Source organism: Convolutriloba macropyga, chromosome 2, assembly GCF_964194025.1.
Source record: "Convolutriloba macropyga chromosome 2, txConMacr16.3, whole genome shotgun sequence".
Classification (NCBI taxonomy): Eukaryota; Metazoa; Xenacoelomorpha; order Acoela; family Convolutidae; genus Convolutriloba; species Convolutriloba macropyga.
Genome location: NC_134469.1, coordinates 29040561 through 29054017, shown reverse-complemented (window position 1 = coordinate 29054017; position 13457 = coordinate 29040561). Strand labels below are relative to the sequence as shown.

At 36.4% G+C, this 13457-nt stretch overlaps 1 protein-coding gene across 1 annotated transcript in view; it reads right to left on the bottom strand.

The window, feature by feature from the left end:
* The window catches only part of LOC142358608 (uncharacterized), a 591411-nt gene that overhangs the window by 206609 nt on the left and 371345 nt on the right, over positions 1-13457 (bottom strand). The window contains exons 6-7 of the mRNA XM_075410050.1: positions 9070-13360; positions 1559-1941 (exon numbers count right to left, since the gene is read on the bottom strand). Of these exons, the coding sequence (XP_075266165.1) occupies positions 1559-1941; positions 9070-13360 (4674 nt within the window). The remainder of the gene's footprint in view (positions 1-1558; positions 1942-9069; positions 13361-13457) is intronic.

The window sequence follows — 13457 nt, the reverse complement described above, 5'->3', positions numbered from 1 at the left end:
TCACACCACTGTTTTGGAGAGAGCGAGAAGTTGAGGTGTAAAAAATTCTAAAGGAGCAATTTTTTGTTCACATGCGGCTTTTTAATTTTTTTTCTCAATTTGTCTTTGGTTAAGAGGTTTGTTTGATATGTTAATAATTTCTGGTTTGTTTTGAGAGGTTTGAAGGTTTTAGCTATTTTGCTGCATTTTCGGAAAATTCTAGCGATTTTTCGCCTGGTTTTGCTTTACTACTTTAAGTGGGATTTGAAAAGAAGTCAAGAAAGGAGTGTTTAGAAAACAAGTGATTACAGTTTCGCTGGTATAAAACATTTTTTGTTGAGAAATAAGGGGAAAATGAGAACTTTTAAACTACTTTTCTTAGTTTTTTTTCCGTTTTTCAACAATCTTAGACAAGTTTCTTAGCCTACTATGAGCTGCCATTTGTTCTTCCAGCTTTTCTATACTCTTATTTACTTGACCGAAGTTATCCTTGGCTTTGTGTGCCCTTTTAATATTAAAAAATAGTCAATTTTTTCTAGATTTCAAAAATAAGCTGTTTTTCAGAGCTTTTTTTCATGAATTGACTTCAAATATTATATTAATACCCATGAGTGGTCTTAGTATGTACTAATTATTTAACCGGCTACTTTTTTTGGTAGAGCCGGCTCTTCGAGTCGTTTCCGCAATTCTTCTGGCTATATTTTTTAAGATCTGTTCGCACATTTTCATGACTTTGAGGTCAAGCCTAAATAGGAAGTGAAAAAGCAAGTGGAAAATTTTGCTCTAATTTTAAAGTATACTAAGACAGCGGTGTTTGAACAAAAATTCGCCTTCTCGCTAGTGATGTTATTGTTCACGTGTGGCATTTTGGCATTTAATTTTTAATGCTTTTTTTCAATTTTTTGTCTGACTTTCTTTCAAAATGGTTTTCCCAATTCATTCACCGCCCATTCTAGGTCTAGTGTTTTTTTGTGTTCAGTCAACGAAAACTCTTTAAATTCTGTCAAGACTTGTCCTGCTATATTTTTTATTTCTTAATATCTTCTATTTCTCTAAGGTCCCAGACCAAGTTTCCTTCGAACTCAGACTTGTGAAGCTCATTTTATGATCAATTTACATGTCTGTTCTCTCAACCTTATAACATTTCAAGTGCTTTAAAGGGACAAAACATAAACCGACAAATGTCGGAAGAATTGCTCTTGAAGGACAGGCGAGGCAATTTAATTCAGGGGCTGTAGCCTAGATCATTTTTTATGGGTTCAAAAATTTTTTCTCCCGCCGTGATTCGAACCGGGATTCGAACCCTTGACCACCCGATCCATAACCACCCGCACTAACCACTGAGCTATGGATCACTTACTTCTGCTATGCTGCAACCCATTTTATAATAGCAACAAGCTTTACTTCAGAGCAGCGGAGATCACTCAAAGAACGAAAGCGTAAAAAAGTCACTTCAGAAGTCAAAGAATGTTCTAGAAGAAAAGCGCAAATTGGTCAAGCGGAAAATTTAAACAAAAAAGACACACGATTACAATAATTGCTATGAACTTCGTTCCAGAGCAATTAAAATTACTCATACGTGATAATGATTCCATGTCCCAATTTGCGATCTCCTCTGCAGTCCTGAATCTATTGGCCTTGAGACTGTTAGAAACACAAGCCAACTGAGAAGCAGCAAGCAGTCCAAGAGCAGAGTACTTCCTTGAATCAGAAGCAGACGGAACAGCATCTCTATTGGGGTACACTGCAATACCTTCCGCATCATCATCATCACGCGTTGGCTTTTCGTCGTTCATATAATTTTGTTTGAGACCACTAACCACTTGTTGCGCATACTCATCTTCATGCAGCTTTTCATTGTCACTGAGATAAGACGTTATAATCTTTAGCGTTTCCAATTGATCTTTGGCCACCTGGTTCAAAACTTCAATTACAGCGTCGTGTTCTACTGAGATGACTTCACTAAAATAGAGACACAGAATGTATTAGAAAGATATCAAAATACGTTTGCAAAATTAGCAACTTTTTGTATTTTACTCCTACAAGCATAGCCGAAAATGGCACAGGAAAGATTTGATAGGTAAAATATTGATGGAAATAAATACATTTTTGACTTGATAGAAAGATAAGAATTGCGTGCCAAATAATAGAGACAGAAACAGATACAGATATGATTTGAAAAACTTGTCGACGCCGCTCAAAACGCTATGTAAAAACATTCAGCAATAAATTAATAAAGTTTGTCAAAATTCATTGCGCAGAAGCCTTTTCTTTAGACCCTTCCTGCTCAAAGGTAAGTCACGTATGCTCAAAATCAAATAACGCAAATGAGCTAAAAATTTTGGCTAGAGAGAAAGAAAGAAAGAGAGAGAGAGAGAGAGAGAGAGAGAGAGAGAGAGAGAGAGATGACGTGACGCGCGCAAATGCCGTTAGCGAGAGGAAGAAGTCATTCAGGAAATTTGAATTTTTCAGCCTTGCTGTGTGAACAAATGTAAAACGAAAAATAGCGCCAGACGACGAAACAAAAAACATAGCAGAACAAGTCCTGACGTACAACTCAAAGAACTTTCATTGACGAAACAAAAGACTAGACCTAGAACGGACTACGAGTGAATTGGGAAAACCATTTCCAAAACAATCAGATAAAATAATCAAAGTTAGAATACCGCATGTGAACAATAAACTACTAGCGAGAAAGGGAAATTAGGTTTAAACAAAAAAAACTAGGCTGAAAATGAACTATGAAAGGACTGGGAAAACCATTAAGAAAAAAACCGATCCAAAAAATTCGAAAAAATAAATGAAAAATCCAAGTGAAATTGCCGCGTGTGACAAATCACTAGCGAGAATTTTTGTTCTCACTCTACTTTAAAATTAAAGTGAAAAAAAATCACGCCGCAAAACCAATCACTTTTTTGCTCCACTCCCAGTTTCAGCGTAACCAAAATCACTACTCCAATTTGACTTTAAAAACCATGAAAATATGTGAACAGATCCTAAAAAAACATAGCGGGACAAATCCTGAATTACAATTCAAAGGAGGATTGAATCAGCTTTGACCTGACAAAAAAATAAGCCTTGTTAGATGTCCAATGAGAACAATTAGGTTGACACCATTGAGATTAAGCAATTTTACCACAAGAACAAAAAACAAGACTAAAAAATCATTTCTATTTTTTAAAGACATGGTCAAAATCGACTTCTTAGAACTCATGTCACTAATTAAACTTCCCTGTTTCTTATTGTCACCCGAAGAAACCTGTCATTAATGAGGTTAAGTGATAAGAGAGCAATAAGTTCCGATAAGAGAGCAATAAGCAATAAACACTTCCGAAACACAAAAATTCACTAACAATTTTTTTTTAAAAAAACGGGCAGCGTATAAATCAAAAAGGCAATAGCTGTGAATTAAAAAGATTTTAAACAAAAAAAAACGCTTTTTTAGAAAACAATAAAAACAGTCAATAATGAGACAAAGATCAGATATATAAAGTTAACAACAAAACTCACAAAATTCAAAAATTCTATAATATTTCTTGAAAACAATTGATGTCAAAGTCATAGAAGGCATCACCTTTGAACAGATACGATTTAATTGAAAAAAAAAACCCTATTGGCAACCTATGATGCTTATTATTAATGAGAATAAACGATGAGACAACAAAAATTACAAGAGCACAAAAAACTCAAAAATTAACTCAAAATTTTTGAGAAAAAGTAGTGTGAAAGTCATGAAAACTAAAAAACTATTCCCTTGGACCATTAATTATGTTCTTTTGCGTCTCATTACAAAAACCAATGAGATATAAAAATGAATACTAAGTTATAAGACAACAGAAATAATTTTTGAAAGAGGGCAAAATCAAATATTCTTTAATGTTTTTCGACGAAGTGTTCCAGTCATAAAAAGTTTCAGCGGCCCCTAGATGAATTCTAACAGTTTCCACTAGGCGTAAAAAGAACACACACAATGTATCATACTAACAGCACTCAAGGAAAAGAAACTCTAAAAACACACCAATACAACCCAATACAATTCAAATTCTTTTGAATTTTAAACACAAAGATCACCTCAATATAGCTCCGCTCAGCATATAGCTTCGCAGCTACAACAAACAGTCGGCAGATTACCGGAAACGACCCTTGTTTCTTATCTTACAGTTTTTAATTAACATCTTCCCGCTACTATTTTATTTAGTTTCAGATTCAGAGATCTTGTGACAAAGCGCATCTTAATGACCTTGTAGCCCTCCCACAGTGGCCCTTATAGCCTTTGATGTATCATAGAGTAAAGAGCATTCATATTAACAACAAATTGCACTAAAACCTCCCAAAACCCACATGCTTTCAAGGTCTGTATATTAATGAAATCTCCTTTTTATATATTAAATGATTGACAGTTTATAAGGTTAAATGTTTATAATCTACAAAAGAGAAATAGAACAAGCATAGTTAAGCGGATTCATCAGTACCGATCTTTGACCAAACATACGCACAAACAATAAGGTCCATTTCCGAAAGTGATTCAGAAGAGGTCAGTGACCAAAAATAGATTCAAGAAAAGGTCAACGACCGAAAACGAAAATCGGCAAAAAACCGATGACCATAGGGAGAAGGGCCCATTGATGAGCAACAAAAGCCAAGTAAAAACATAAACCGAAAAACGTCGGAAAAATTGGTCTTGAACGACAGGCGAGGCAATATAATTCAGGGGCTGTAGCCTAGATCAAGTTTTCTTTATGGGTGCAAAAAACCTTTCCCCCACCGGAATTCGAACCATTGACCTGCCGATCCATAGCCACCCATACCAACCACTGAGCTATGGATCACTTAATTCTGCTATGCTGCAACCGATTTTATATTAGCAACAAGCTTAACTTCAGAGCAATAGAGATCACCAAAAATGAAGAACGAAAGCGTAAGTCACTTGAGAAGTCAAAGAATGTTCTAGAAGAAAAGCGCAAAATTGTCCAGCGAAAAAATTGCACAAAAAAGACACGTTCACAACAATTGCTATGAACTTTGTTCAAGAGCAATTAAAATATTGAGAGGAGGGGACAAAAACTCTGTAGCTTTTTCTTCCTTTTCCTATCAATAATTGCTTTTGGATCGTTCTTTCTCTGTGTATTGATATCTTTTTCTTTCTCTCAGTATATGTCTTCTTTCTCTCCGATCGTTTTTCTTTTGTTCTCTTTCTTTCTTGATTACCTTCTGTCTTCTTTTCTTTATTGTTTTAATTCTTGATTTCTTTCTTTCTGCCATTCTTTCATTTTGCCCTCTTTTTTGTTTTTTCCTCCTCATTCTTTAAAAAATTTTTCTTTCAGCAAATCTATCTTTTTCAATACATTCCCATTTCAGTTCTCGAGTGATTTTTTCACGCTTGACTTCATGATTTTGTGAGATCGAAATTGCTCTTTTTTCACAGGTTTTTCAAAAGAGATTGTAAGATGGTTTTCACAGGTTTTTCAAAAGCGATTGTAAGATGAGACAGCCGAGTGCTAAATGCGTACGTCTAGCATGCGGAAGATTGTTGCGCTTGAACTACTCCCTTGTCGGCATTTTTGCGCCATTACAAACTTATAAACCCCCCCCCCCCGCCTGTTGTTCGAAGGCATTTTGTCCGAATTCAGTCATGTTTCTTTTTTTTCAATACATTCCGATTTCAGTTCGCGAGTGATATTTTCACGCTTGACTTCAAGATTTTGTGAGATCGAAATTGCTCTTTTTTCACAAGTTCATTTTGATCTTTTAAAAGCGATTGTAAGATGAAACAGCCGAGTACTAAATGCGTTCGTCTAGCATGCGGAAGATTGTTGCGCTTGAACTTCTCCCTTGTCGGCATTATTTTTGTGCCATTACAAACTTATAACCACCCCCCCCCGCTTGTTGTTCGAAGGCATTTTGTCCGAATTCAGTCGTTGTTTCTTTTTTTCGCTCTTTCAAAATTCAGTGGTTTTTGGTTTAAATTTGTTCTAACTTCGTTTTTTCTTTAAATGCTCTCTGCTTCTGCATTTTTTCTCTTTTTTATTCTGATTTTCAATGAATTTTTCTTTTCCGATGTATTTAATCTCGTTCGTTTCTCTGTTTAGACTACTTTCTTTTTTTTTGTCTCATTCTTTTCTTCATTTTCAATTTTGTTTTCTTCCCTTCTCTTTTTGTTTTTTCTCGTACTATTCTGTAATCGACTTCTTTATTCTTAGCTGATGTTTTTTTTCTCTCAACAATTGTCTTTCGCTTTTTTCTTGTCTCCTTTTATTTTTTTTCTTTTCCTTTTCTTTCTTGTTTTTGTTCCTTATCTTTCTTTTTATCATTCTTTCTATCTTTCCTGTTCATTTTTGTAATTCTTATTGACTGTTTTTTGTTGTTCCCTTATTTTCTTTTGGTTCTTTACTATTTTAACATCTTTTTTGCTCTTTACTTATCTTTCTTTCTTTCACGTTCGTTTTATCTTGAACATTCTCTCCAAAATTTTTATTTTCAGTTTTTTCATCTTGCTTTATCAGTATTATTATATTATTTTGTTCCGCGGTTTCTGTTTACCACTGATCTCGATTTTTGTCCCTATGTCTTGCTATCCTCTTCTAATTTTCTTCTCGTCCTCTAATTTGTTCTGATCTGCCACTGCTTTTTGCATTAAAAATTTTTTTGTCTCTCAATCTCTCTAATTAAACTTTTTTATTAACTATTGCTCTACCTCATTTGCTTTCATTGTTTTTCAGCTTTTTTTTAATTGTGAAGTCTGCGTTTTTTTAAATCCGTGGCTTAAAATCAATTTTTCAATATCAATTATATATTATATCGCTTTCTCCTTTTTGTCTTCCTATCTTATCTCTCTTCTTTGTTTTTTCTCTTTCTTTATTTTGAAGTTCTCTCTACTATATCGAGCTTTTCAATGGTCAGCATATAGGGTTTCATTATTCAATTTTCTATTTTCCAGGCCTTCGATTAAATACTTTTTCTACAGCTAATTTTTGTTGATTTGTTTTTCTCTGTCTCTTTAAATCTTCGTATTTGTATACGTTTGTTTCCCAATCACACAAACACACAGCGCTCTCTCTTTTTTCTTTTAGACATTATTTTTTCCACTCAATCTTTTTCTGCTTTTCCATTCGCTCATGTTTTCTTTTTATCGTTCTTTTGGTGGTTTTTGTCTTCTTTGTTTTTACACTTATTGAAAGAAAAAAAATCGCTGTCTTGTGGGTGCGTTTTTGTTACTTTTTATCACTTCGTTTTATGTGCTGTCATTAAAACTCAAATTCTGATTTTTCTACGCTATAAAGTTGTGCACATTTCGTTTTTCATCTAAACAGCCTCTGCAAGGGTATAGTGATTGCAGGCCTGCTAGTGATTTATGAAAACAATACTAAAAATAGTAGGTACTCTAAAAATCTACATTCTCACGTACTCAAAAAAAGTTTGAACATAGCCGGCAGATTGCCGGAATAGCTGCGAAAGAATAGACCTGCGTGCCATATAATAGAGATAGAAACAGATACAGATCTAAATTGAAAAAAAAATTCGACGCAGCTCAAAAAACTAGGCCACAAAACATTCAGCGATAAATTAATAAAGCTTGTTAAAATTCATTCCACAGAAGCCTCTTATAAGGGTCCTTTACAGCACATAGGAGTTCCTTTGACCTTAAACAAATTCAAATTAAACTTTAAAACGCAAAAGTCATTTTATTGAGTGAGGTAAGTCACGTATGATCAAAATCTAATCACGCAAATAACGTAAAAATTTTCGCTAAAGAAAGTGAGAAAAAACGTCAAGCGCGCAAACGCCGTTAGTGAGAGGAAGAAGTCATTCAGAAAATTTTACTTTTTCAGCTTTGCTGTGTGAACAAATATAAAACGAAAAAGAGCGTCAGACGACGAAACAAAAAAAAAGCACCGCAAAATAGCTACGCTCAGGTTACAGCTTCGCAGCTATAAAAAAGACCTCTAATTTACCTGCGTTTTTGCTGAACCATCTCAATTCGCAAACTAGTGTTGATTTTATTTGTCTAATACATTCAAGCGTAATGTCTTTATCAAATATAACATTTATATATACTGCTCTTGTGAACTCTTCCTGAAGAAGAAAAACAGCACGCGAGCCCTATTTGCCCTCTACACAGGACCAACCACCATCAAACCATTCTCTCCATAGATTGCAAGTTGCAATGGTTGTAAACATGACCGACTAACGCCGGGCGATTTGCTCTCAAACGACCCGCGAGCGGTTGGCTCCGTCAGTAGCTAGTCACGGTTTAGTGAGGCTGGCTCTAGCTTAATTGAAGGGGCGTGAGGTGAGCGCAACGGGGGGGGCATCGCAGCGGGGGGTTTCGGGGGTAACAGTACTGAATCGCATAAAAAAGACCAACAGGATTAACATAACTGCTACAAACTTTGTTTGAGAGCAATTAACAATGATTTCCTAAAACGAGAAGGGAAAGAAACCCCGAGCGAGAGAGAGAGAGAGAGAGAGAAAGAGATCTAGTAATATTTTTCATGGTGAGATTCGACTCTGCAATTTCTACTTTTCTAACCTTGTTAGTAATTCAAGCATTTGGAAACAAACTGAAAAGTGCAAATTTCAAAAAATTTCCAAATTTCAGAAATTTTCAAAAAACTTGAAAAAATCTTAAACTGGTCATAAAAAATACTTGTCTTGCAAAAGACCTTTATCAACTTTAACCAGCCTCAATTTTAGACTGGTCCAACAAAAAATTCGAAAAAGGACAAAAAAAAACAAGAAAAACTGCAGCCTTAAACTACGGCCTTCCGGCTTCAGTGGGCATTAAACTACGGCCTTCCGGCTTAACCTTAAACTACGGCTTCACCACACCAAGCAAGCACTTGATGGACTACTAAACGCGGCTAAGGGCCTCTAATGAAACTTAATGCCCACTGGGCGCTACCTGTTTATCCCGTTTTTAAAGACGAAAAGTCAATTGGGTCAGACAAAAAATCGGTCAAGCGAAACATCGCATTAAAAAAAGACCAACAGGACTCATATAATTGCTACAAACTTCGTTTGAGAGCAATTAAACATTGCTCTGCAACGCGCATTTCGTATGAAAGGCGAAGGCTGAGAAGAATATCTTACTTATGATTGCGCAACTGCTTGATGTCATTCTGGAGCATATTGACAAGTTCATTCATCTCATTGATTTCTCTACTCCTCCTCTCACACAAAGCACTTCCCTCAGCCATCCGCTGGTCAAACTTGCTCATCAATTTCAACACCTCCCGATTACACGTCTCATCAGCGCACAGCCGCTTTCTCGGACTCTTTTTCACAACCTCGTCCACAAATGGAGTTGACAACTTAGTAGCCATTATAATCGGGGCAACGGATTGGGTTCCTCTAGCCGAATCGTCTTGCTTCCAATTCAAATCCAAATTCTGCTCTAGGTATGGTATCGCCACTTCGTTTCGCGAATTTTCGTTTTTGTTTTCAAGGTCAAAGTCCGGCACTGCTGTTAATTTAGTACTGCTCGATTCGCTCTCACATAAGACAAGAGATTCCGTGACGTAACTGTCGTTCTCATCGATAACCTTTTCATCGCGTTTCGCAAGCAGGCCAATAGAATTTATGACAGAATTCGCAGAGCTTGCACTATCAATGTTGGCACATTCAATATCGTTAACCTTAGTTGAACTCAACAATTCTTGATTACACAAACTACCTGATGGCGACTCTTGATCAAGATCCGTTATGTTGATTTTGAGGAGACTGTTCTCCAAAATTGGCTTGAGGCAACTACTGCCATTAACATTGTTTACACTGTTATCTAAACTTTCTAAAACAAGTGAATCGTTTATTTGAGTAAGACGTTCCATTTCTTGTTTCAATACGGCTATTTCCGCTGTCTTACTTTGCAGCAAGTCTGCTAAATTATGAATCAAATTATCGACAATTGCTTCCTCCTCGTTAACAAGATCGAAATTATTTAAATACTTCTCGGCAATCAATTTACATTTATGCTTAAGCAATTCATTGTCTGCATGAAGTTTACTCAATTCTAGTTTAAAGTTACTATTCGCACTTTGCAAATCCAGAACTAATTCTTCACTTTCAGTGATCTTCTCCTTATTTACCTCTCGCTCCCTTTTGAGTAGTTGCAAAGTTTCTTCGCATTCTTGCAATTTCATCAATTCACTATCTTTCAAATTGACTACAGCGTCCAAATTTTCGATTTGTAGCGACAACTTCTCGTTCTCACTCACTAATAAAGTTACTTTCTCATTAATCGAAACTTTCTCCTGTTCCAAAAGCCAAACGGTGTCTTGGTTACCCGCTGCTTCAATATTAAGCTGCGCAATTAGATCTTCGGTTTTATTGCATAAACCTCTGACTTCTTCAAGTTCGTTACATTTTTGTCTTATTTCTGATTTGAGAATCTCCTCAGTTGAAGATTTCTCCATTTCAGTGCTAGCTAACTTCTCCTGTAACAGCCTGTTTGCAGAGCAAAGCTCGTTCCTGTCTTCCTCGGATGCTGCTCTCGCTTCAGACATGGACAACTCAAGATGTTCAATCTTTCTATTCAACATTTCAACTTTTCCATTCAACTCTTCTCTCTCTAAAGTGTAAGTAACCTTTAAATCACTCAGTTCTTGACTTTCAGATTCTGATTGAAGCAATTTCACATTTAGAAGCTCCTTTTCCTTTTGCAGCTGTTCGGCTTTTGCTTCATTTTGCTGTTTAGATTTTAAGGCATTGCTTAAATCTTGCTTTTGCTGTTCCAACTGGTTTTCAGTTTCAACGAGATTGTCATTCAAGAGCTCTTTATCTTTTTGCAGTTGTTCGATTTCAGCTTTAGTAGTTTCTCGAGCGTTCTGGGCATCGAATAACTCTTGCTTACATAACTCTAACTCGCTTCGAGTTCCATCAAGCAAATCTTCTGCTTTTATAACTTCAACATTCATATCTTTAACTTGATCTTCCAATCCCCTCTTCTCAACTTTGAGACATTCTAGATTTTCCCACCCATTTTGGAGGTCGCATTTAATCACATCTATTTCGGATTTCAGGCTCACCTCGTTCAATTTCATTTGATCGATATCTTTACATTTTTCTGCCAAACCATCTCGCAATGAACTACAGGAATACTCTAGCTCAATAATCCGGTCATTGCTTGCCTGAAACTGTTGATAGAGTAACTCTTTTTCACTTTTCAAAATGGCATATTCATTCTCCGAAATCTCAGCTTTTGATTTCACAGAAGAGTAATTCTCGTTAACAGTTTGACAGTCAAACATCAACTTTTCTTTTTCTTGTTTCAAACAAGTTAGGCTATCATTCATCTGTGCCAGATCTTGTTTCAGTTCAGAGATCTCTGAGTTCAAGACAGCATTTTCATGCGCATAATACATTTTTTCACTTTCAATCTCGTCAATTTTTACTTTGAGCTCACAATTTTCATCGCAAACCTGGTCAAATTTTGCCTGTAATTGTAGCTTTTCATCTGATAGATGTTGGTAACTTTTTTCCATTTTCCTCAGGTTTTCACTTTTAATTTCTATTTCTTTAACACAGAGCTCCATTTTGTCTTTCAGCGAAATAACTTCATTGCATATTTCGGTTTTTTCAACTCTCAGTTTATTGTTTTCTTCGTTCAAATTTGAAACAGTTTCTGACGCAATTTTTAGCTTTTCCTGTAACTTTTTGCAAACCTCAGAATGTTGCACTTCATTTTCGTTCAAACTTGACTCGAGTTTTTGTATGTGTTCCGTTTTTCGATCTGAAACGGCGTCGCTGATTGCGTTTTGAACTATCAAGTGTATAACTTGATCCTCAACTCCGTTGTAAACTGCTACTTTCGAGTGCTGAATCTTCTGGCCAGCCGCGCTCCTTTCAGTTTGAGTACCACCGTGTTCACGTGGCACTTTTTTAAGTTTCTCCTGCAGTGCTTCTATACTGCCATTTAGATTACAAATCTCGTCCTGAAATCTGTCTATCTGTTTTAGGGACTCGTCTAATTTAGCGACCATTTCCGAGTGTTCAAAATTTAGAGTGTCAAAAGCAACTTGTTTTTCGCGCAGATCTGCTTTGAGGTCTGAAGTCATGGTCTCAAAACGCTCCAGTTCATTATTTTTTGCACATAACTCCGATTGCAGCGCAGTCTCTCGTATCTCAAAGTCTGCTAATTTAGCATTTTTCTCACTTAGTTGAGCCATAAGATCTGCGTTCAAGCTCTCAGAATTTGCTAATTGAGAATCTTTTGAACTCAACCCACTTTGAAGATCTACAATTGTACTCGCTAAACTGGACAATTCGACATTTTTCTCCCGCAGTTCTGAAATGTCACTTTCCAAAATTGAATTTTCCACACTCTTTTTATGCAAATCATCTTGAAGCTTTCTAACTATACTCTCTAAGTTGGTACGCTCATTTTCTAAGGCTTCACAGGTTGTATTAAGCTTATCATTTTTTGATGCCAAATCACATTTTTCACCACAAAGCTGATCTAACATGAACTTTTGTCCTTCATAATCAGCTGCAAGCTCACTAAAGCTCGCTTGATTAACATCAAACTCCAGCTTCAAACTTTCTAAAACCTCAATTTTGTCCTTCAATTCACTTTCTTTCAATAAAAGTTCGGAGTTAACACTTTCGAGCTGCTGAGTCAGACGAACGGCCTCGTTTTCAAAATAATGCTTGTCTCTAATGTAAACTGCGAGCTGTTGTTCCATCGAATTGTATTCCTTGACCAACCGCTCATTTTCATTCTGCACTATTGAGCCCCGTTCCGATAGCTCGGCTTTGAACAAATTGAAACTACTGACTTGTTGATTTAGACTAGCAAGAGTAGCATTTATACAATCTAGCCTGCTCACATTTTGTTCAAATTGAGTGTGAGAGTTTTCCCCAATAAAGCTTTTGGGGGAAGGACTGTTTATGAAAAATAAGATTTGTTTGTTACTCAAAATTTTTCCAATTTCATTGGCGTACATTTCGTGTATTTGCTTTGTGCATGTATCATCGACATCTGCCAGTTTAACAGGCTCATTGTCACAGGAAGGTACCCTTTCATTGGTAGCGCAGGTTTTCACCCCTGAAGAATTGTGTCTCTCCGTTAAAGTAGGAATTCTGTCGTCATTTGAAGTGAGTACAGCGAGATTTCTGTCACATTCTAAGTTTGAGGAAAATATATCAGGTTTTCTACTTGAGGCTGTGACCTGAGTCCTGTCTCTCAACCTTAGCCGTTCTGCATTACTTAAGCGACAAATAGCATCGGCTAAGTATCCCAGGTTGGAGCTGTCGTGGTTAACTTGCTGTAAAGTCTTATCATTTTGATCATCTGTTTTATGTTTCAGGGCTCGCGATTCAATGTTGGGCTCCATGCCGCTGACAAATCGCGGGGTTGAGGATACAGGGCCAATGGGACTCAAGCCTAGAACAAACATAAAAGGGTAAGCTTGTTTTGATGACATGGACTCTCCTATGACAAGGTAGTAGCCCAATTTGGAAATCGATTTGGAAACGAATAG